Here is a 24,489-nt window from a genome sequence, read left to right on the forward strand (position 1 = left end):
ACTAGTGGGAGTGGGGGTGGGGCGGGGGGGTGGGTGAGCCTCCCAAGCCCCAGCTTTGAACAGGCAGAATTTCTGTCAAGCACGAAGCTGCTTCCATGCCCCCACTCCTTGCTTCGTTCCTGTGTCTCTCTGAGCACCAGGCTTCCTGGGCAGTGGCGAGACTGCCCCTGCCTGCCCAGACATTCCTGGGCAGTGCCTCGATATTCCCTGTATGCACGCCTGCCCTTGGGAGGAGAAAACGGTGGAACCTGGGGCACTGAGGAAGGTTGTCATTCCATCCCACCCAGAGGCTCCTTGGAATGAAGGCCTGGCTACCTGCCTCTGCAGGGTCGCAGCCACAGCAGCCCTGAAACACAGCTCTCTAACTCACGTGCATGGGGCCCCACAGCAGGATTGGCTCAAAGCCTGCGGACTGGTTGGCCCCCTCATCTCCCGTGACTCTGACGTGGGCAGACAAGGAAATGGATCACCCATTCCAGCCAGACAGGGTGGGCCTCCTGAGATCCGCCCTGACCACTTCAGGGATAGTGGGAACTGCACCCTGCACCCAGGGCCCCTTCAGTAAGCAGCTTGTGGTCTTAGGAAGTCACTCTTAACCTGGGCTTTCACTGGGAAAATGGGACTGAGGACAGGGTCTGGCTCAAAGCACTCTGCTAACCCGCCACTGTGAGATGCTGTAGAGTCCGTTTTTGACCCGTGCTCTCACGTGCCCCAGCAGCTAAGTGGTCAAGTGCTCAGCTGTGAACCAAAAGGCTGGCAGTGTCACATGGGCCGCCGTGGAGTTTGACCAGCATTGACCCGTGTCACATTGTTGACAGCTGGACAAGACAGGTCAGGCACAGCCCCAGCCACGCCACCCCCTCCACCCACCGGACCTGCTCCCACGCTAGGCAGGTAGTAAAGAGGGCTCTGGGAAGAGTCAGTGTCCTGGAGAGGCTGTGCTTGGAAACTGGGCCGACTCTCCTACCAGAACCTGTCCTCAGGGTCGTCTGGGGGCCTGGTCTCCTCTGTCTGCCCTGCTGGGCATGTCCTTCCTAAGAGTTCCCCTCTGCTGAATTTCCTCTCCACCCCCCATCCTCCCCAACTCTCACCCCACAGGCAGATCACCATCGAGGAAGGGGAGCAGCGCGCCAAAGAGCTAAGCGTCATGTTCATCGAAACCAGTGCAAAGACCGGCTACAACGTGAAGCAGGTGGGACACTGGCCCGGCCCAGCTAGACTGGAAGGTTCTGAGCCTTGTCAGCCACAGTCTGGGCTCAGAGCCACCATGAAGCCACCCAGAGGGGGGTCCAGCTGGCCCGCAGAGGTGACGATGCATGTAGGAGGGAGTCGGACAGGCCCTGAGGGGCCCCTGACTCGTGTCGGCTGGTAGCCACCGCACACAGCCCCTGGTAAAATGGCCCTCAGAGCGTGTTGCCCCAGGAGCCAGCCCAAGACAGCCTGTGGCAGAGAGCAGCAAGGTTTCTCGAGATTCTGACCCTAACTTCGGGCCAGGGGTGCAGGAGATGGAAAGCCCCAGCATCTTGCGAGCCGGTGAGCCCACTCCTGTGTGGGCCGGGCATCCTGGGCTGTGGAGGTGAGTGCGGCCGGCTCAAGCAAGACTCACAGGCTCTCTCATCCTAACCCAGAGCCCCTAGAGGAGGCAGAGCCTCAGCCCAGGGAGCGGGGGACAGAATGCAGCAGGACAGCAGGCCTGGGCTGGGGAAAGTGCCCTCTTCCTCTTCGCTGGCCTCTAGCATGTTGTTCCATCAGGAGCGTGGGCGGGCGGGCAGCCTCTGTGATGTTCGCAGCACCCAGCCCTTCATCACTGGTTTTCATTTTTTAATGAGGCCAGAATTTTCTTGCTACTTCTCACTGTCATGGAGTGGAATCTGACTCATAGCCACCCAACAGGACAGGGTAGTTCTTTTTTTTTTTTTAATCCTTTTATTGGGGACTCATACAGTTCTTATCACAATCCATACATGCATCCATTGTGTCAAGCACATTTGTACATTGGTTGCCATCATCATTCTCAAAACATTTGCTTTCTACTTGAATCCTAGGTATCAGATCCTCATCCCCCCCCTCCCTAACCCTCCTTCCCTCACCCTTGATAATTTATAAATTATTATTATTTCATGTTTTATACTGACCAATGTCTCCCTTCACCCACTTTTCTGTTGTCCATCCTGCAGGGAGGGGGTTATATGTAGGATTGATTCCCCTTTTCTCCCCCACCTAGCACTTAACCTCCTGGTATCGCTACTCTCATTATTGACCCTGAGGGGTTTATCTGTCCTGGAGTCCCTGTGTTTTCAGCTCTTATCTGTACCAGCGTACATGCTCTGGTCTGGCCAGATTTGTAAGGTAGAGTTGGGATCATGATAGTGGGGGGGGGGGCGCGGGGGAACATTAAGGGACTAGAGGAACTCTGTGTGTTTCGTCAGTGCTATTGTCACCGTGTTGTTTTTTAATACCGGTGCCAAGTTGTGGACGTGTTCACACAGGTCCCTTTTCAGAAGGACGGTGTTGGTGGGCCCGCCGCTGTGTCTCGTCGTTTTACAGGTTAACGAAGAAACCTAATGGTCACGATGTCACAAATCTCTATCTTAAAAATATTTCAGATGTTTGTGTCCGAAGTAACTCATTTCCCTTATCGTCCTGTGTCATCGATTTTACACGTTTAAAGGATGGCTTGTCCTGGGAAGGAGCCTGTCTTTAGCCTAACGGGTTAAGAACCCTGCCCCCCAGGATGAGGACGGGGAGGGGTGAGAAGGAAGAACCTGCCAAGAAAGGGTCCAGGCTGAGCGCAGGTGTGGCAGTAGGGAGCCGCCTGGCCTCCTTGGGAACACTGGCCAGCTGTCCCCACAGTAGTTCAGCCCGACCTCAACCAACCAACCCCGTGGACCAGTGGTTCCCCAAGTGGGCGATGCCACCGCCGCCGGGGGGCCCTGGAACCACCAGGGAGGCTGCAGAAGTAGATACCTACACTGTATCCTGGACTGGGGGCTATAGTACAAACGTTTTCATTGCCACAAGGGCATGGGGCGGTAGACCAAGTAAGGAACCCTCTGGTGTGGATGCAGTGATGGCTGGCCTTGGGGGTCCCCCAAGGGCAGTCCTGGTGGCCGAGAGAGGGACGGTGCACACAGCTAGGAAGGGACAGAAGGAGGACCAGTAACCAGGCACCGCCCAAGTACCCTGACCCCAAGCTACCAGGGCCCTTGGTTCCTGTAATGAGACTGCCTGCCATGCACATGGCTCTACCTTCTCCATGCCATGTCTCCATCCGTCCCATGGGGTGGGTGTCCCCAAAGACCCTCTGGGACCTTCATGCTGGGGGGGGCTATAGCGGGGGTGGGGAGTGCAGCCCCTGCCCTCAGGCCATAGCCAGCAGGCAGAAAGCAACGCCAAAAGGTACGGCTGAGGAGCGGGGCTGAGGGCCAGCGTGGGAGAGGGCGGGCGGGACCCGGCTCACACAGCATCTCCTCTCACAGCTCTTCCGACGCGTGGCCTCTGCTCTGCCCGGAATGGAGAATGTCCAGGAGAAGAGCAAAGAAGGGAGTATCCTTTTTCTTTTGGAGAGGGAGGGGCAGGATGCTCTGGAAGACATGTGGTCCCCACATTTTCCCGCTTGGCCCTTTATCACAGTAGACAGGCCCCTATGGGGTCTCCAGCCCAGCCTTACCTGCACTGCTGGGGGTGGCATGTGCAGCCCCTTTCCCGTCTATTCAGGGGCACAGCTCGGCCCCTGGGTCTTTCCACCGTCTGCTGCGGTACTGCTGTCCACCCGTGCTGCCTCCGAGACAGGGATCTGGGAGGCCTGCTGGTGGGAGCGCCAGTGAGCAGGAGGGACCACGGGCACTGATCTCTGTGTGTGAAGACGCATCCGAGTGGGCTCCCCGCTGCTGGCAAGGTTTCTGGGCACAGAGTAAGTGCAGCGTCAGGTCGCTCTGATAGCAGGGACCTGCAGGACCTTATAACCCGGTCCCTGCACCAGCTCCCAGTGCCTGTACTCACATCATCCAGCCCAAACCTGAGCCTCGGACTGAGGCTCAGAGAGGGCATCTGATTTGTCTGACGTCACATAGCAGGCTAGAGATTCAGGATGTGTGCGCACGCGCACACACACACACACCACCACCACCCCCGCGTGCCCCAACTTGCGTCCTTCCTCAGCACGCAGCCCTGCTCCATTCTAGGACAGTGCTCCTTGGGCATCTCAGGAGCACATGAGGACTGCCATCATGGGTGAGGGCGCTGACCCTAGGCTGGCTGACAGGAGAGGGAAACATCAGGCGCCCCTGTCTCCCTCAACCCCCCTCGCCCGGGCACTCATTCCCCCTAGAGAAGCTTCCCAGCCCCTGTCATCCCCATAGGCCACCAAGGGTCGATACCGGGGCCTGCTCCAAGAAGGGACTTGGGACAGTTGAAGGGCAGTGGCAGGCCAAGGAGGTTAAGCTCAGCCCTCAGTGTCCGTCAGCTGTGTTGAGCTCGTGCGGGCCTGCTGGGCCTCCTCTTCACACCCAAGCCACCAGGCACCCTCAGGGCCACCCTGGTCAGCCCTACTTTGGGGTCTGATGGCCTTGGACTTGGACCCAGGCTCCTTCCCTTTCTGGCTGGAAGGTGAGTATTGGGATTCCCAGCACACCAGGTGGTGATGTTAGAAGTTGGGGGCACAGCCCTGCACGTTTAGCACAGGGCCTGGCATATGGCAGGTGCTCAGTTTTCACCACAAAGGCTTCACAGAAAAGCCACCCTTGAAGGCCTGAACCAAGCAGCAAAGGCCCTTCTAACAGAGGTGGGCCTGGGGTGGAGACGGGGACATCCAAGGAAGGAGGGAAAGGATGGGAGGGGGTGTTGGCAGAAGAGGGATGGTGGCTGGGGGAGGGGAGGAGCTGGAATGGACTCATGGGAAAACCATAAAGGCCATGTGAGGAATCTGTGGACATGGTGTACCTGCATCATAGTGGCTTCTGGGCAGAAAGGGGACCAGGTGGGCTCAGAAGGGGGTACCTGGGGAGGACCGGGAGGCCCCAGTGAGGCCTGCTTCTGGGCCAGTACTATAGAAGTGGCCCAGAGCTGCTGGCCAGTGCAGGCCTGTAAATGGAGTGTCCCTTGCTGGGTAAAGAGAGAGGGACGGGCATTTGTGGAGTGGGTTTTGGAGGGACAGTGGGAAGGGGCAGTCAGTGTGCTTGACAAGCGTAGAGAGGACAGGAGGTGACTGCCGCGTGGAGGGAAGGCGACTGGTGAATAACCGTGGACACTTTGCCGTGTTATGTCGTGTGTGTGTGTGTGTGTGTGTGTACGCACAAAACTCAGGATTGTTACTCTTGTGAGAGTGTGTGCACATGAGAACTGGGGCATGGGGAGAAGTAGAGGCAGGGCAAAGAGGAAGAGCCAGAGGAAAAACCATCACCCAACCACGCCCCATGACTAAGGGGTTATAGGAGCCAAACATTGGCTCAGTTTCCCAAAAGCTAAGACGAAGAGGAAAACATGCCTTTTTGTAGAACTTAAAACTTCTGGAATGATCTCGCCCATGGCCCTCACCTTCATCCCAACCCCACAGCCATCGAGTCAGTTCCGATTTATGGCAACCCCACGGGACAGGGTAGCACTTACTCTCGGTTTCACACACTGGAAATCTTCATGGGAGCAGAAGGCTTCCCCTGTTCTCCTGTGGGGAAGCTGGTGGGATTGAACGGCTGCTCTTAAGGTTCATAGCCCAATACTTAACCCCCCATACGACCATTGTAGGACTTCAGCAACAAGTCCATTACTGGGGCTTTGAGTTACCTGCCCACCCCCTAGTGCAGTCCTGTGGCCAGGGAGAGCAAGGCTGGGAGACAGATGCCCCAGGGCCTGGCCCCCCACCCCTCCACCAGGATCAGCTCCGTGATGAGCTGACCGAGGCATTTCGAACCAGCACCAGTTCCTCTGCAGGGTGTGATAAATGCTTCTCCAGCCCATGTTCCTCCAGGGCTCTGATAGAAAGGACTGGAAATGGGCTGTGCTTTGGCAGTTTTCCACAGGAACTGCCTCTCGGAGCACACCCCCAGCATGGCAAGTGGTCCCGTCTGCTGGGAGCTTGGCAGGTAAGGTAGACCTGCTTGGTGAGGTAGACCTGCTTGGTGCCGACACAGGGCCCACAGATCCCCGAACCTCGGGCCGCGGAATTGAACTGTGTGCCCGAGTGGTCCTGCTAGGTTCTCCGTGCACCTGCTGGCCGGTCTGTCAGGCGCCCTTTGTGTAGACTGGAACCTTCCGTGAGAGGTTAGAGATGGAGGCACAGAAGGAGGTGGGGTTTAGTCAGAACAAGTGGTTAGGAAAGAGTTTATTGAGGCAGGGAAAGAACTCCTGAGAGGGAGGGGAGAGCAGAGAAAGGGACGGGGCAACGAGTTAGGTGAGTTAGGTCAGGAAACTGGCAACCCGCCTGAGAGACGGTGGGAATTATATAGGGTCCGAGCTATGGAAGTATACGTTAACAGAAGGACGACTCTTAGTTGCTTGCAGTTTCAAGACCTTGAGTCAGGATGCGATCCCTGGGAGGTCATCTTGTTTGCAGACCTGCTCTTTGAAGTGCTGGGGAAGGGGCTATGCAGATCAACCTGGGAAGGTAAATAGCTTCCTGGGGTGCTGGGGCAGGAGTTGCATAATTCAATAGGTCATCCACCTTTCCGAGAGGCTGGGGATGGAGGCTGTGAAGTTTCATCTTCCTGAGAAGCCAGAGAGGAGGTGGGGGCTGCCCGTTCTGGACCTGGCCCAAACATATACAGCCCGGGGAGTGCAGAGCCCACACGTTACTGTGCTGTGGACCAGGAGGATTCTGGGTGTGACCAGCATTCCTGCCTCCCCCACTCTCCACTTGGGGTGCTGCGTGCCCTTGGGGTGGTGCTGAGAGCTGGCAAGGCGAGGCCATGGCTGACAGCTGGGAGCACCTGACACCAAGGAGGCTTCTGGGACAGGGATGCTGTCCAGAGTGCTTGCAAATGGTCATCCCCATGGCCCAGGAGGGGTTTGCTTTTGTGGGGAGCAGGAGGTGGGAGCTGGTGATCCCATCTCCCTCCTAGGACCCAACAGAGAGAGAGAGAGAGAGAGAGAAAGAGAGCGCTGGGTGGGTGTTTGCAGGACGCGGGTGGGGGACATGGGCCCAGTTCTCCGGGCAAGTGGTCTTCCTTAGCACGGCCACCCACAGTGATCGACATCAAGCTGGACAAGCCCCAGGAGCCCCCTGCCAGCGAGGGCGGCTGCTCCTGCTAATGCAGAGCCCCGGGCTGGCTTCCTCGGCAACTTCCCGCTTGTGTTGCTTCCTATTGGTTAGCTTCCTGTGGGGCGGGGTGGGAAATGAGTTTATCAGGATGGGAGGATTTTTCTTTTCTCTCTGTCTCTAGGAGTAGGGGGGGCTGGGGAGGGAGGCTGGGCATCAGGGATCATGTCACTCTAACAGCTGTTATTTAAACAACTATTTTTTGGTTTGGTTGTAATATATTGTACTTTATTAAGATTGCCAAAAACTGTTAAAATTAAAAAAAATTAAATCATGTGTATACAACTTTTTGCCAGATAAAAATGTAGTCATTTTTATTTGAAAGATGTGCTTTTTGGTTTTGTATATTTGTAAACTTATAGAGAACCCTTTCCACACACCACCTCCTTCCCGCCCTCTGAACTGCGCTCCACCTCTGCCCTCCTCCACCCCAGCCCAAGGCAGCAAAGCAGTTTATTGGGCAACTTAATCAGGCTCCGATCCTGGGCCAGGCCAAGTGGCCCAGACCAACCAGGCCCCACCACCCAGGCCCTCCGTGGTTCGACTTAAGCATTGGTTAACAGAACAGCCACGGAGAGCCTGCAGCTCTGACTCTGACCTCCGACCTCCGACCTCCGGCGGCCACTGTTGGTGACCCCGGAAGTCTGCGCAGCAAGGAGGCCAGCAGCAGGGCTCCAGGGAAGTGCTCCGCCTCCCCTCCCCCCCCAGAGAAGCCTGCGAGCCAGTGGAAGGCACTTGCCCAAGAGCAAGAGATGGTCGGAAGGATGGGGTGCTGTTGGCAGCTGCAGGCCAGAGCAAAGTGGGTTTATGGGCTGTGGGGATGAGCCTGTGTCCATGTGAACAGTGCCCCAGCCGGTTGCCTGGCCACCAGTACACGCACCTGAGTCTAAGGAAGGGTGAAAGCAAACTCAGTGTGACGTGGGGCAGGGGGCGAACCTGGAGCTGGGGGTTGAGAGGGTCCGGAGCCTGTGGGGCAGCCCATCTGCGGTTGTCGGCAGAAGCAGCCTTGGTGGCCCAGCACTGTTTTGAGAAAGCCAACTGCTCAATGTCATCTGCGGGCAGGCCAGTCGCACTCCTTTGTGCACACCTTTGTGGAGACTGGCCACCCAGGGGAAGGGGTGACCCCTGCCATTTTGACTCGTTCCTGAGAAAGGCCCAGCCCTGGGGACTTAACTAAATCTGACGCAAACATGCAGGCAGCCACTTGGCCCGCATTCCAAACAGACTCAGAGGCACGGACCCCAGCCTAAACGGTAAACCCCATCCTCCAAGCTGACCTTGGTTCCTCTTCCCGGCTATTGGTGAGCACGTCATTGATGGGCCCCACAGCCATCTCTAATGTGGGTGGTCAGTGCCGCCACCAGGTGGTGGGAGGAGATTTTGGAACTTCTCAGAAACGAATCCAAAATGGTACCGGTCAGTGCAGCGGGCCCGGCCGGACTCCCTGGGACTTCCCAGGGTCAACCGCAGGCTTCCAATCTTCAGAGGAAGCCGAGAGGAAGCAGGGGTCCCCAGCGCGCCTCCTCCAGAAGGCGGAGACTGGATGAACATGATCCTGATGTCGTGTGTTTAATTTTTACAACTGTGTACATAATTATATATAGATAGACCTGTGAATACACCTCCCACAGACACATTCTCACGCGGAGATACTGTGTTCACTGTATCTTTTTGTTCCTCCGGCTCTCAAGTTGGGACTTGTATTGTGATAACAGTTTGGGAAATTCAAAAGTAACTGCGTGTTGAAATAAGAAATACTTACTATTGTCAAATAACTTGTGATTGTCTTGCCATCAATAAACGAATGCATAGATGTGTTAAAAGTAGAGGCAAAGCCACCGCAGGCCTATGTGCGCCATCTCTCTGTGTACTGTACGCACGGGTGTGCATGCCGTGCGGGCACACCCCCAGCGGTGCTTGTGGGAAGTGTTCACTTACAAGGATTTACAGGAGCCCGTCCGAGGGACCGCCTTCTGCCTCGGTGGCAGTGAGTGCCATCCCTGGTAGCCTCTGGGACAGCCCCACTCCCCACATGTGGTGTCACTGAATGGCTGTGTGGTGGACCGTTCTTTTCTTGGCACTGAAGAGTAGCTTTGGATAAACTCTTCCGCCCGTCAGGCGCGCACGCCCAGCGCACGTGGAGCAGTGAGGGACGTGGTAGCCGCCATTGGCTTGGTGAGCTGTAGGGCGCCGCCCTTGGCTAGTGTGTGCACTCTGGGACTCTCTCAGGCCTCGGCTCCCCTGCCCTCGGGACGGGCTCTTCCCCTGGCGTCCTGGGTTTTAAGGCAGCCAGGCCTCTCCCAGCAGCATGTTCGATCCTCCCTCGCACCTGCAGCAGGCAGCATCACTGCCCTTGGCCTTGTTGATCGGTGAAGGGGATGTCATTGGCCCCAGCGTGCCTGAGAAACCCTAAGACAGAAGGGCCGAGGAGGTGGGCTCCGCTTCAGCCCCTCCCTGGCGCCAAGATGGAAGGGGCGTCTCCTTGCGGTCTCTGGTTTTCTTGGAGCACCTTGGGAGTCAGTAGAGCACCTGCCCCCAGGCATCAGGAGAGACGGAGTGTGATGTGGAGCACGCACGCACGCACGCACGCGCAGTGGAGTACAGCGGGCACTGCAGCCGTGTTGCCTGTTTGGCAGCTGCGCTCTGGCAGGGCAGAGGAGCACTGGGAGGTCAGGTCGAGTGCCTCCCTAACCAAGGCAGGTGAGGCCGTCAGGTCATGAGCACAGGTAGCCTTGAGCTGAAAGTCGTGTTTCTGAGCTCGGGGAGGGGCAGCTGTGTGCATCAAACAAGTAGGGGTGTGTGTTCGTTCACTAGTTTCCAAACTACCTCTTCCCAAGACAGAGAGGGTGGCCCAGGGTCCCCCAGCAGGTTGGCAGTGGCGAGAGCCCAGGTGTCTTCATCCCGTGCCGAGCTGCAGTGCGCACTCGGGCGTCCAGGTCTGCGTGGGGGTAGGATCGGATGTAGGCCTCTTCCCGGGGTGTCGCTCTAAGCAGAGGTCATCAGGGGAACGTTGAGCTCCTGTGTGTGGGGCACCTCCCCAGCCCGGCACGCTTGTGAGTTGCTCGAGGTGAACTGTCCCGGTGTCCCAGACCCCTAGGTGGCTGTCCTCCCTGCAGGGTGAGGTTTCCCCAGGAGCACATGCAGTGCTTTCTTCCGGAGGTGGCCTCCCCCTCCCCCAGCCAGCCTGTGAACTCCTCCCCTCACGTCCCCTTCTCAGTCCACCCCCCCACCCCCACCCCCACCCCCCGGGAGGCGCACAGAAGGTGGCGTTTCCATCTGCTACTGGCTAAGAAGGCAATAGCGGCCATACTGACTTTACATAAAACCGTGTAAACCGTGGAAAAGACTCAGCATGTTGGTCAAACAATAAACCGTCCTAATTCTCAACACATGGCCTCGTGTCTCATGATCTCAGTGGCGCAGTCATGCGAGGGGGGAGGGGTCGGAAAGACTCGTGTGCTCTACAAGACCCCGCTGTCTCGAAGGCATGTCGCCTCCCAAAGCCTTTGCTTCCCCTGCCCCCACCTGGGCCTCCAGGGCCTCTGCCGGGCGGGCAAGGTGGGGCCTAATGTACCCACCTTTCCACTCCAGTCTCCACCTGCCTGCAGGAGACCCAGAGTGGGGCTCTCCGGCCATCCCCCTCCAGTTACCACGCTGGTCCCGAGGAGGTGTGTGCAGGGGCCAGGAAGCCGCCTCAGGGCAAGCACAACTATCACCTTCCTGGGGGTACCAAGCTGCCACAAACCACCCCAACTTCACCCCACCCCAACCCGGAGACTTCCGAACCCCCCCCCCCAGCCCCCCTAGTGTCATTCCTCGCCAGACTAAAAGATGCCCTGAGGCTCGGTAGTCTGGGACCAGGTAAGATGAACGGCGCAGAACTGCCTGGCCCTGAGCGTGCTGGCTGCCCTAGGTCAAGTTCCCTAGTTCTCTTCGTCTGACTTCACACCTTTCCCCTTTAGTTCATAAAAGTTCTGGAACACTCTCTAGTCTGCCCTTTCAGGAAAGCCATCTCTTATGACGAGGGCAGAAGTCAATGGCCCTGCTCGCTAAGGCTCTCTTCTGCCTGTCCCGTCCAACGTGAGGTAGGGCAGGCTCAAGGGATGGCGCTCACAAAGGCCTGAGAGCGGAGTGCAGCTGTGGGGACCAGGACATTCTATCCCCATCACTCCCCACGTGGGGCAGTGACTAAGCCCACAGCGGGTGGTGAAACCCAGACCTGTCTGCAGCCCCTTCCCTGCTGCAGCTGGACAGAGTGCTCTGCTCGGAGGCGCCCAGCCGTGAGAAGACAGTCGGCAGGATCACCCTGCCTGAACCGGACGGGCAGCACCGGGCTGCCGCTGTGCCTGTCTTGGCAGCGGGGCTCCTCCGCTGCCCAGTGACCGGCAGTGAGTGCAAAAGGGAGCTTTGCCCATGGAAGGCTAAAAGCTCCTGTAAACAAAGAAAGAGCATATTCCAGCCACACACAGTGACCTTGGGTAACCACAACACCGCGTGTCCCAGGGCCTCAGGGGACCCTGGGATCCCAGGTGTTGTCAGGCCACAGGAAGCTGAGCAGGGAGCTGGCACAGCAGGGCAGGAAGCCCTGGGTAGTCCGTCCATGAAGGCGGCACAGTGGCAGCTGACCCTCGTGCACAGCCACGGTGGTGTCCACGGAAGTAGTGAGACAGGAAGGGCAGGGGACACTGAAAAGACACGTGGTAACCTCGATGGGACCACCTGGCCTGTAAGGAAGGATTGCTGTGTCCCCCAGGGCCGGGGCAGCGCCCACGGAAGGGATGAGCGCAGAAGAAGGAAGTGGACTTCCTTGCGGGTGGAGGCAGAGGGAGATGTAAAGGGCTGAAGCAGGGTTGTCGAAAGCCCTGCCCTCCCTTTGGCAAGGTGCTGGAAAGAACACCAGCGGAATAGAGCACCAGGTCGGGCCTCCAGCGTTCTCAGCCCGCAGCTGCCTGTCAGCACCGGGCAGTATTTGCCAGTGTGCACCTGGCTGCTTCACCACCACCGCTACTCCTCAGATGGCATCTCAACACAGCCGGAGGAAGGGGACCCCTGGCATCGTGTGGCAGCTGTGCTCGGAGCAGGACTGGGCGGCCTGTTCACACCAGACGCGGCTCAGACACACGAGTGACGGCCGCACCGTCTGCCGGTCCTCGCTCGGGTCCTGACAGCCCTCTGCATTCCGGTCTTCCCCTCAGGGAGGAGGAGGAGGAGGTTGCTCGCGTGGCTGCAGGGCCACAAAAGCTACCACCAGAGTGGGCATGCCCCAGACAAAGGCTCAGAACAGGCTGGTGATGATTTCAACCTGTTCGTTTACTTCACCCCTAAGAAAACCCACTTCTGCCTCAGAGGCTTTCGGGCACACAACAGATGGCAAGGCTTGTCTGACACTGAGCCATGTCCCCTCAAAGTGTACACGCAGGACACACAGGTGCCAGGCCTGGTTGGCGATGCAGTTTCCCGAGCGCACCCTAGACCTGCTGGTTACTCAGAATGCTTGGCTCCTCTTATCTGCTTGTCTAGGGGGTGTCGTGGCTAACCCTCCTGCATAGTAACATTTCTCAGGGGACCACATTTGTGTTCTCAAAGACGTCTTTCCTCAATCACCTTTTGACACCCTGCCTCCGTCCCTCGACAGAAGAGCTGACAGAGCATGCTGTCTGACAGGGGCATCAGGCGAGAGGCGCTTAGTCAGCAGTGAGCACCCGCTGGAGTGGTGGGAACGTCACTCGTCACGCCCTGCCTGCTGGCCAGCTTATACGACGACTTCAAGCTGCCACTTCACTCCGAGGGCCAGGGCAGGAAAGGAGTCCCTGTGGCAGCCAGAGCACCAGGAGCCCAGGCGAGTCTGACACCAGTCGCACTGGTCACAGGCGCCGATCCTAGGGAACGTCTTGCTCAGAGACCCTCGGCCTCATACTTGAGCACACACCTGGCAGCTGGCAGAGGTGTACTTGGGGTGGGGCCACATTCGAACTGTGAACAGTCCTATTTATTGGTGTTCCTTGACCCCGCAGGACCAGGCGAGGTGGCCCTAGTGTGTGCTCCAATAGTACCTTACACAGCCCCCTCAATGGTTTGTGCTGGCCTGCTCACTTGTGCCATGTCCCCGCCCCCACTGTCCCCATTCTCACTGCAGGAGTCTGTCCAGAGTGTGGTGCATAGTGGGGACACGGGAGCAGGATGCACTCCTTGGGCCCAGACACTTGACATCCACCGAGCCTTACCACATTGTTCTAATTGCTTTAAGCCAGACAGGTTTTATTCACCCAGAAATGAATGCATCGTTTATAAAGGCTGAATACTTGAGGCAGCAAATGGCAGTGCTTTCAAAGGCAGACAGTTCTTCCCCATCAGAGACTAGAAACACACTTGAAAAACTAGCAGAGCTCATTCTCATTTCCTACTTGTTCCTAGCGTTTTAGCGAGAGGTACAAACTCGGAGCTGATCCAGCAATGCATGGAGCTAGCCCAGGAGCACCTCAGCCATCACTGGAACCTAACTGTCTCTCAATTTCCATGACATTCCCAGGGATGGAAACCACCAGAAAAGTTGATTCTTAGCATCTGGGGATTGGTGTCTGCCTTGTGCTGCGGGGGAATATTTCCGAGAGTTCATGAACGCATGTTTCAGAAACACAGGCATGGTTCTAAACCTGGGTGCCCTGGAAAGCCTGCTGAGCTGAAGAATGGTGTCCGCTGCCTGGCATCCTTATCTCCCTCCGCACTGTTGTTCTCCAGTTCGTGTTGTTCTGCCACTAAACGTGGGGGACCGACACGGGACCTCACAGGGCACCAGGCATGTGCTACCCGGGGCAAGTCAGGGGCACTTGGCAACCAAACGTGCCATAGGCACACACAGACAATTAGACAGCCTTCCGGGTGAGAGCCGTTCGGTGATGCCCACGATGTGCAGGCTGCTTGCTCTGTCACAGGCACCTGGCCCTCCATCCAGCACAAGCTAAGGAGATGTGGCACAGACCTTAACAGAGCGAAGATTCCTGAGTTGAGTCAAAACGAGGGGGCTATAAAGGAGAAGGGATTAAAAAAAAAATCTCACGCTGCTTTTTCTGGGACAAGGAACTGCTCAGCACATCATCCCTGTCTAAGATAGATCCTTGCCCAAACTGTCAGTCACCCGAAAATCCACATCTTCAGCTCAGGCGATTTTGGCCAGCCACTTCTCCAAGTCCTGGATGTCCGCAGAGTCACTGTCCCCCTTTCCACTCTTGGCGCTGCACTCCAGGAACTCGACCTTCAGGGGCAGCTGTGAGAATTCAAACTCTTTGCCTCTCTTCCCCAGCTGGGCAGGGGCGCTGCTGGACGTGTCCAGTGTGCTGGGGGCAGCAGACCGGGTGACGCGCAAGGTGTTGCTGTGAAGTACAAGGAAAACAAATCAGGAAGCAAACACAGCTTCGTGTTTACAGAGCAGCTAAAAGCCATAAGAAATTATTTCCGCTCCTTAGTAACTCGGCACTCAGACACCGATCACGCTAGTGAGGCTGGAGCGCAAGCCTCTGCCTTGAGGACCGCTCTCTCGGGCCGGCAGGTGGGACGCACTCTAACCTCACATGACTAGGGACTGATCCGCTGTGCCCCCACGCCCAACCACCTTTTCTCCTCGGTGCCCCTACAAACCCACCCTCCCGCATGATGCATTTTGAAATGCATTTTAAGTAAGGTATGTAACACGAAGGCCTTTGCTCTCTGGCACCCCCTGGCTGTAAGAAGAGAGCTGTGTGTGGTGGGGTGCCACGGAGTCTGTTGTGACTCCGGGAGATCCTAGTGGACAAAGGAGACCTAGCCCAAAGGGCCTCGGAGAGGCAGTGACATCTGTCTCTCAGGGACTGGCGAGGGGTTGGAACCCCATCTTGCAGTGGACAGCTGAGTGCTTAACCACTGTGCCACCAGGGCCCATTGTCATCGCGTCAGTTCTGCCTTTAAGGAGGAACTGAACCTTCACGGAAGCAGCCTCAACACTGTCCTGCGGAGCAGCTGGCGAGGGGCGGGAGGGAGGGTGGGAATGACCCACTTTGCAGCCCAGCGCCTCGCCCACGGGCCACCAGGCATCCTTAAAGAGGTATGTGAGCCGCAGCACTGTTCAGTGCTCTGGGGTACCAGCAGTCAGGTTACACCCCCTGACTCTCTGCTAATAAGAATTAGAGGCACACAGATGATCTACATACTTTAAAGAAAATAAAACATTTCTTGATAAAGTTGCTTGAAATTCTGTGGAGAACCCACAAGCAAAACTAGCCCATGACTTCATTTAGGGGTGCACACACACAAAGTATTTTCAAACAATGCTTACTTAACAGCAAATCCAGATTTTATTACTCCTGTCCTGAGGGAGAAACAGAGGGACCCTCTAACCAAGCAAGGTGGGGGAGGTGTGTCCTTCATTTCTATATTCTTTAAATTCAATGTGTGTGTCATACTTTTTCAAATATGTATGATACTTAAGCATAATTTACTAAACGGGTTTAGCTTTGGCAGTTCAGCCTTGTTAGTCAGAAAGGTATGAAGTGGGAAGAGCTGACAGGGTCACTGCTCACTAGCAATGAAGATTCAACCAACTTACTCATCTTTCCATCTTTCCAACGCTGCACTTCACGTCACCGCCTGCTCTCTCTTTCTACGCTTCTTTAGAGTGACAAGCACATGGACTAAGGAAAATGCGTCTTTCATAGAAGCAAAGACTGTGAACAGCCTAGTTTAGAAACCAAACAAGCAGATGCACAAACATCACCATTGCCTGGCTCGCGAGAACAATTCCTAACAACTGCAAGGGAATCTCTCATTGTCCCGACCCCCTCAGCCCGGACAGCCAGCATCCACACGGTCTCCAGAGTGAGCATCAGCGCAGGGGAAGAACACGTTCTGAGAAAGACACTTCAGAAGGAATAGAAACCTCTGAGAGTGACTAAGACTGCTAGTTTTTTTCTGAAAAGGGCCAGAAATGAAAACTCTTTTGGGCTCTGTGGGCCACAGTTCAGTCTATGGCTTCTTCTTCTTCTTTTTTTAAACAGCTCTCTGAGAGTGTAAAACTATTCCTAGCTTGCAGGCCCCTGGGCAGGAGTTTGCCAGTCCATCCTCTCCTGAACTCTTGAGCTCCCGAGTACAAGGCCAGTGCCAGACTTCTCCTTTGGCCACATCCCAAGCGAGGGCGTGGCACAGAGCGCATGCAGTATAGGTGATTGGTAAATGAATTAAGAAGACAAGAAATTATTGGATATTTTGAATCCACCTCTTTGTTAAAATGTAGATCATTTTCTGCCTAAACAAGCCTTTGGCTGGCAGAACATAGAGACATGCTGGTTTAGCTCATAGGTAGCGCCATTTGCCACATTTTAAACACTACAAACAAGCTCAATGATATCATCAGAGTAGCTTGAAACCATAAAAGAAACTACAAATAGTATTTTTTAAAATTCTTCCCAAATGTTCCTTTCTTATTTTATCAACAAAAGTGACTTTTAAATTGCTTAATTTCTGAAACTTCTTAATTTCTGTTAAAAGTGGCAAAATAAATTGAGTGTAACCATTTCAACATTCTGAGCTCTTCTTTCCTTGAAGGCTAAGCATATTTATAAGCGCCCCATTCCTGCTTTTATTCCAAATTCCTCCATCAAGAATCTAAGAAGCAGATTTTACACTCAACTTCGATCTCATTGTGATAATCACACTCAACCAAAGAAAGCAAGAGGAATGCTCTGTTTGAGGCCTGGGCCGCTCATACTCACAGTTCTTTCTCAAGCTGCTGCCGGATTAACTGGGCTGACTTGGCCATTGTGATGTCTAGGGAGAAACCAACACAGTGTTTTTCATTTACGCGAGAAGGGTCTTCCCCAAGACTCCCGAAGAAGATGGAACATTCCTATTTGAACCATCAATGCTCTCCCCCCACCTAGAAAACATGTTGGCTATATCATTAATCTGATCAACTGAATCACGCGAGATAATTTAGAACTTAAAACGCTCCACCAAAGGAAAGCTGGTAACGGTCTGCCATCTTTCTTTACAACAGCCTGTGAATAGTGGCGGAGACACAGGCACAGAAATAAATCCGAAGGTGTAAAATGCTTGCGTTCGCAGTTACTTACACAGCACCTAGCGCTCACCCTCACTAAGCACCCCTTTAGGCAACGACTGTGCCACTTCTCAGTGGCAACCCCGGAGCACGAAGGAGGAAGGCACCTTGCTTATTGCAGGCTATCAGGAAGGAGGGGGCGTTCTTCAGGCCCACGCTGTCTATGAGCACCTGGTACAGGAACTCAGCCACGTCTTTCACCTCTCGCTGGAATGTCGCACTGTCCACCACAAACACAACAGCCCTGGAGGGGGACAGAGGAAAAATCGGCGTATGAGTGCCCAGTAAGGTGTCACTGTCTTTGGAAAAAAATAATAAAGTATCTTTAGTCCCTGCTGGTCAGTCCGAGTGACTAACACATGACACACACACATGCAGGTGTGGATGCAGGCTGTCCGTAACACCAATACTCGTGTAAGAGCTGCTGAACACCTCTAAGTAGTAACGACAGTCGCTAAACAGACAACCGATCACGATGCCTGTCCTCTCAGACCAAGAGATCTTCTCAAATTGCCATCAAGCCTTTCTGACTCACAGCAACAAGGCAGAGAGGTCACAAGAGTGTAAATTTCTATAAGAGCTGACAGCCTCATCTTTCTCGTGCAAAGCGGCTGGTGGGCTGCTATAGCCAAAAACCCATGCAAAACGAACAAAGAGGAAGGTCATTTAAATATGATCCGAGCAAAGAAGACCTGAAGGATGGAACCGCTGGGCTGAAATTTAGGAGCAGAACATTGGGCACGAGCAATGGCAAGTAGAACGGGCAAGGCACAGGGGGCGAACTGGAGTGGCCAAGACCTCAAGGTAAGCTGCAGCCTAAGCAAGCTGTGGGCAACTGGTGGCAAAGGCGGGCACGGCACACTAATCTGTGGGGGTTGCACTCCCTGACTTATAAAGACTACTGGCACCTAAGGAAAGACTTATCTTAGAAGACAAATTAGAAGCACTCAGAGTCCAGTGTGAGGCAGTAAGGAACAGTGAGCAGCCTCATATCTAAAAACAAACAACAGCCTAGAAGCCCAGGGAAACAGAGATGACATGCAGACCGTAGGCACCAAGGGCAAGGTTTTAATGCACAAAGCCCAGAACTCTGTTTCCCAGGAAAAGGAAGCGGAAACACCCTGCCATCACATCAGGAAAACCTCAAGGAAATTCGATGGCCACGCCCTTGGGATAAGGGCTGAAGGAAAAGAAAATAATCAACGAGAAGTGGAAATACCAGGCCTTGTGCCTCACTCATGTTGAAGGGGGCCGTGCATCGAGGCAGGTACAACTCATAGTGACTGCAACAGACCGGAATACCGCCCGTTCTGCACCATCCCCACCCATTGTTGCAGCCGCTGTGTCAGTCCATTCCGTCAAGAGCCTTCCTCTTTTTCGCTGCCTTTATAGAGCACGAGCTCCTTCTCCAGGGACTGGTCTTTCCTGACCACACGTCCTAAGTACATGAGACGACACCTCTGAGGAGCATCCTAGCTACACTTCTTCCAAGACAAATCTGTTTGTTCTTTTGGAAATCCACTGGTACTTTCCAGATTCTTTGCTAACGCCAGAGTTTAAATGAATTGATTTTCTTTCATTTTCCTTGTTTAATTTCACGTGCATTGAAGGCAATTGAAAATATCATGGCTTGGGTCAGACACACCTCAATCCTCAAAACAAACAAACAAAAGACCCTCCTTGTCTCCTTGCTTTTCAATACTTTAAAGAGCTCTTGTGCAAATATATCTAATGCAATATGTCTTTGCTCTCTCAACGACTGCTTCCATGAGCATTGATTGTGGATCCAAGCAAGATAAAATCTTTGACAACTTCAACTTTGACAACTTTTCTCCACTCAGCATGATGTTACATATTGCTCTAGATGTAATGTTTTTGGTCCTTTTCGCACTGAGTTGCAATCCATACTGAAGGCTGCGTCCCTGATCTCCATAAGCAAGTGCAGGTCCTCCTCACTTTCAGCAAGCAAAGCTGTGTCATCTGCCGATCCCAGGTTGTTCATAAGCCTTCCTCCAATTCCCATGCCACATTCCTCCTCCCAGAATCCAGCTTCTCTCATGCTCTGCTCAGCACACAGACTGAGTATGGTGAGAGGACACAACCCTGATGCGCACCCTTCCTGATCCTAAGCCAAGCAGGATTCCTTTTACTGTGAGCGACTGCCTCTTGAGCCACGTACAGATTCCACACGAGCACATGAAGTGCTCTGGGATTCCCATTCTGCTCAAGCCCATTCAGGTTCTTAGCATGCACAGTCGAACGTCTCGGCCAGCCAATGAAACACAGGTAAACACCTTTCTGGTATTTCCTGCGTTGAGCCCAGATCCCTGTAACATCAGCAATGCTATCCCTTGTTCCATGTCTTCTTCTGAATCCAGCGTGAGCCTCTGGCAGCTCCCCATCAATGTACTGTGGCAACTGCTCTTTGATGATCTTCAATAACATTTTACCTGCATGTGCTATCAATGATATTGTTCAATAATTTGCGCATCGTGAGTCCCCTTCCTTTGGAATGGGTACAGATGTGAATCTCTTCCAGTCAGCTAGCAAAGTAGCTGCCTTCAAATTTTCTTGGCATAAGTGATTGCTTCCAGGGCTTTTATCAGCCTGTTGCAACATTTCGATGGGTATTCCATCGATTCTTGGAGCCTTGCTTTTGGCTAATGCTTTTAATGCATTGGAACGTCTTCCTTCAGCATCGTTGGTTCCTCCTCATATGCTACCTCCTGAAACAGTTGAATGTTGACTACCGTATATATTCGTGGATAAGCCGAGTTTTTCAGCACAAAACATGTGCTGAAAAACTGGGGTGCAGCTTATACACAGGTTGGTGGTACCCCAGCGAGGTGTAACATCTCTCTGCCCCCCACCCCCGCCCCCAAGGTAATGGGACTAGCACCCGTACTCTCCCAGGTGATTACCGTTTCTCTGCTGTTCATTCAAAGCCCCGCTGACACGGCAGGGCTTTGAATATTTCTTTACTCACATCTAACCAATCAGAGCCGTCCTACGACGTGCATCTTTGAATAAGCCTTTGAAAGACCGTGTGCGAAGGATGTGGCATGAATGGATGTCATCTGGTCAAGCCCAACTAACAAAAGGAGGAAATCTCATGAAGCCTGACGTAGAGTTAATAGCAAAGTGGGTTCTAGATGCATGGGAAGACATTCCAGAAGACATGGTGCGACGTGCCTTCCAGAAATGTAGTATTAGTAATGCTATGGATGGCAGTGAAGACTGCGCTTTGTATGAAAATGACAGCAGTGATGGTGATGACGGCGATCTCAGTGAGGACAGCGTCTATGATGACCTCACACCAGCTGAAGCTCTGCATTGGGATACGGATAGATGATGATGAGGAATCCAGTTTTGAAGGATTTTAACTCTTTACATTTTAGCTTGGTTGCTGATTGATCTCAGGTAATAGTACTCTTAAGGTATCATTGTTGATACCTTATTGTTTTTGTTGACCCTATTTTCCACTTACTGTGCTGGTTTACTAATATTAAATGATTTGTTGTCCTTTTATTTATGTTTTTATTTACAATAAATATTTAAATACACTACCCCACTGATGTCTCAATTTTTAGTAATTTTATTTTCATTTGTTTTGATTATTGAAACTCACCAGTAGCTTCTGCATTTCCCACCCTAGGCTTATGCTCGAGTCAGTCAGTTTTTCTGGTTTCCCAGGTGATAATTAGGTGCCTCGGCTTACCCTCGGCTCGGCTTATCTGTGCGCATATACGGTAGCTCTTCTTGGCGCAGTGAGTCTGTGTTCTTTCCATCTTCTTTGGATGCTTCCTGCCATGCGTCACTCAATATTTTCCCACAGAATCTTTCAATATTGTAATTCGAGGCTTACATTTTCTCTTGAGTTCTTTCAGTTTCAGAGAGGCTGAGCAAGTTCTTCCTTTTTGGTTTTTCTACCTCTATTTTTTTTGCATATTTCGTTATACATTTTACCTTGTCTTCTATTTTCTATTCAGCTCTGCCTTCACCACATCTTCCATTTGCCTTAGCTACTCAACAAGGAAGAACTAGTTTCGGTCTCATCTGACATCAATGTTGATCTTTTCTGTCTTTCTGAGGACCTCTTTCTTTCTTCATGTAGGATGCTCTTGATGTCATCCCACAGCTCACCCAGTCTTCTGTCATGAATGTCTAATGCATCAAATCTATTCTTCGGTTGGGATATATTCAAGGTTATAACTTGTCTCTCGTGGACTTTTCTGCAACTCTTTACTGGAGTGGAAAGCCCATCTTTCTCCTACCGAGCAGTGGGTGATTCTGAATGGCTGACCTTGCAGTTAGCAGCCCAGTGTGTAACTGTTACACAGAGGGGAGAGCGACATACATGCCATCAAGCCTAAGATGCCACTCCTTAAGATATAGGATTATTTCTGGTGCCACTAACAGAGCAAAAATACCGCCAATTACACTAGGACACCATCAAATATAAGAAGCATTGTCTGTGGTGTTAACAAACACAGGGACAAGGGAACAACATGGGACCCAAAATGGTAGAGAGGGGGGAGTGGCAGGCCTGGTGGGAAATGATCAAGGATAAGGTTGCGTAGAGAAGAAGTATAGCTGTAACCCAGGTGGTGACGAAGCATGGTCAGGAGGAAAGTCAAGGGAGATGGAGGAAAGAGCTAGGAGTCAAAGGGCATTTATGGAGGTCTGGACAAAGAAATGTACATGCAAATATGTATATGAGGATGGGGAAATAGATCTATGTGTCTATATTTACAGGTTAAGTATTAAGGGGGCAGAAGGACCTTGGGCCTCTACTCAAGCACTCCCTCAATGCATGAATACCTTCTTTTATTAAATTTGCACTCTATGATGCTCAATCTCCCAACACAACTGCTAAAGCCAAAGTGGGTGAACAAGTAAATGTGGTGAAGAAAGCTGATGGTGCCCGGCTATCAAAAGAGATAGTGACTGGGGTCTTAAAGGCTTGAAGATAAACAAGCGGCCATCTAGCTCAGAAGCAACAAAGCCCACATGGAAGAACACACCAGCCTGTGTGATTGAGTGGTCCCAAAGGGATCAGTTATCAGGCATCAAAGAACAAAAAATCATATCATTGACTGCACACCTCCATGATAGGATCACTGAAGACAAATGGGTGCATAAGCAAATGTGGCGAAGAAAGCTGATGGTGCCCGGCTATCAAAAGAGAGTGTCTGGGGTCTTAAAGGCTTGAAGGTGAACAAGCAGCCATCTAGCTCAGAAGCAAAAAAGCCCACATGGAAGAAGCACACCAGCCAGTGCGATCACGAGGTGCCAAAGGGACCAGGTATATAAGGCATCATGCAAAAAAAAAAAAAGATATATATATGTGTGTGTATACCATATTGAATGAAGGGGGAAGTGCAGAGTGGAGACCCAAGGCCCAAGTGTCGGCCAATGGAGATCCCCTCATAGAGGGGTTTAGGAGAGGAGATGGGTCAGTCAGGGTGCGAGGTAGTACCGATGAAGAACACAGCTTTCCCCCAGATCCTGGATGCTTCCTCCCCCCAACTACCATGATCCGAATTCTGCCTTGTAGGACTGGATAGGGCAGAGGTTGTACACTGGTGCATATGGGGGCTGGAGGCACAGGGAATCCAGGATGGATGATACCTTCAGGACCAAGGGTGTGAGGGGCGATGCTGGGAGAGTGGAGGGTGAGTGGGTTGGAAAGGGGGAACTGATTACAAGGATCCACATGTGACCTCTTCCCTGGGAGAGGGACAGCAGAGAAGGGGGGAAGGGAGACTCCGGATAGGGCAAGATATGACAAAATAACAATGTATAAATTACCAAGGGCACATGAGGGAGGTGGGAGCGGGGAGGGAGGGGAAAAAAAGAGGACCTGATGCAAAGGGCTTAAGTGGAGAGCAAATGCTTTGAGAATGATTGGGGCAGGGAATGTGTGGATGTGCTTTATACAATTGATGTATGTATAGGTATGGATTGTGGTAAGAGTTGTATGAGCCCCTAATAAAATGTAAAAAAAAGAAGAGGGAAAAAAAAAAAAGAAAATGATTAGGGCAAAGAATGTACAGATGTGCTTTATACAATTGATGTATGTATATGTATGGATTGTGATAAGAGTTGTATGAGCCCCTAATAAAATGTTTTTAAAAAGAAGCGTTGTCATTTAAAATGTGGCACACTAATATTCACCTTCAGCTTTTATAAATTTTAAGAGAGCTAACAAGAAGAAATCTTAAACCACACATAAGAAGTTTAAGAACTGAGAAGGAAGATTAAAAGAAATGCAAAAATCTTGTTCTTCATCAGAAGACCCGGAACACAACAAAAAAAATCATACCAATGCAAATAAAGGGGTTGGGGGGCAGAGTGGAGACCCAAAGCCCATCTGTAGACAACTGGATATCCCCTCACAGAAGGGTCACAAGGAAGGGACAAGCCAGCCCAGGGTGCAGTATAGCACCAACAAAACATGCAACATTCCTCTAGTTATTTAATGCTTCCTCCTCCCCCACTGTCATGACCCCAGTTCTACCTTACAAATCCGACTAGACCAGAGCATGTACACTGGTACAGATAAGAGCTCTTGAAACACAAAATCCAGGACAGATAAAGCCCTCAGGACCAATAGTAAGAGTAATGATACCATGAGGATAAGGGTAAGGTGGGGAGGGGGGGAGGAAAGGGGGAACTGATCACAATGATGGACATAGTAGCATATTCCCCACTACCCCCACCCGGGGACAAACAATAAAAATATGGGTGAAGGGAGATAGTGGTCGGTGAAAATATGAAAATAATAGTAATTTCTACATTATTTTGGGTTCATGAGTGAGGGAGGAAAATAAAGAGGTGCTGATACCAAGGGCTCAAGTAAAAAAGAAAATGTTTTTAAGAAGGATGATGGCAACACATGTACAAATGTGCTTGATACAATGGATGTATGAATTATTAAAAGAGCTGTAAAAGTCCATAATAAAGTGATTTAAAAAAATCTTGTTCTTGCCCTCTTGATATTTTGATTTTAGTAATTTAAGAATAGACTTGTATATAATGTTGGATTTTAATAACTTCTAAGATTCCTCTTAACTTAAAAATTCTTTCTCAAGATTTTAATAGTCATATACGTCATTAAATTTGTCCTCAAGAGAGCAAGCCAGTCAGG

The 24,489-nt window shown here is 52.4% G+C and overlaps 2 protein-coding genes across 2 annotated transcripts in view; one reads left to right on the forward strand and one right to left on the reverse strand.

Moving 5' to 3' along the window:
* Positions 1–10,604, forward strand: part of RAB6B (RAB6B, member RAS oncogene family) — a 73,311-nt gene extending 62,707 nt beyond the window's left edge. The window contains exons 6-8 of the mRNA XM_075546908.1: positions 1,099–1,192; positions 3,480–3,546; positions 7,181–10,604. Of these exons, the coding sequence (XP_075403023.1) occupies positions 1,099–1,192; positions 3,480–3,546; positions 7,181–7,245 (226 nt within the window). The 3' untranslated portion in view covers positions 7,246–10,604. The remainder of the gene's footprint in view (positions 1–1,098; positions 1,193–3,479; positions 3,547–7,180) is intronic.
* A 2,876-nt stretch (positions 10,605–13,480) lies between these two features.
* LOC142446067 (serotransferrin-like) overlaps positions 13,481–24,489 on the reverse strand; it is a 49,773-nt gene continuing 38,764 nt past the window's right edge. Inside the window, 3 exon segments of the mRNA XM_075547861.1 lie at positions 13,481–14,622; positions 16,993–17,047; positions 17,447–17,583. Of these exon segments, the coding sequence (XP_075403976.1) occupies positions 14,409–14,622; positions 16,993–17,047; positions 17,447–17,583 (406 nt within the window). The 3' untranslated portion in view covers positions 13,481–14,408.

The sequence above is a fragment of the Tenrec ecaudatus genome, chromosome 4 (assembly GCF_050624435.1).
Source record: "Tenrec ecaudatus isolate mTenEca1 chromosome 4, mTenEca1.hap1, whole genome shotgun sequence".
NCBI lineage: Eukaryota > Metazoa > Chordata > Mammalia > Afrosoricida > Tenrecidae > Tenrec > Tenrec ecaudatus.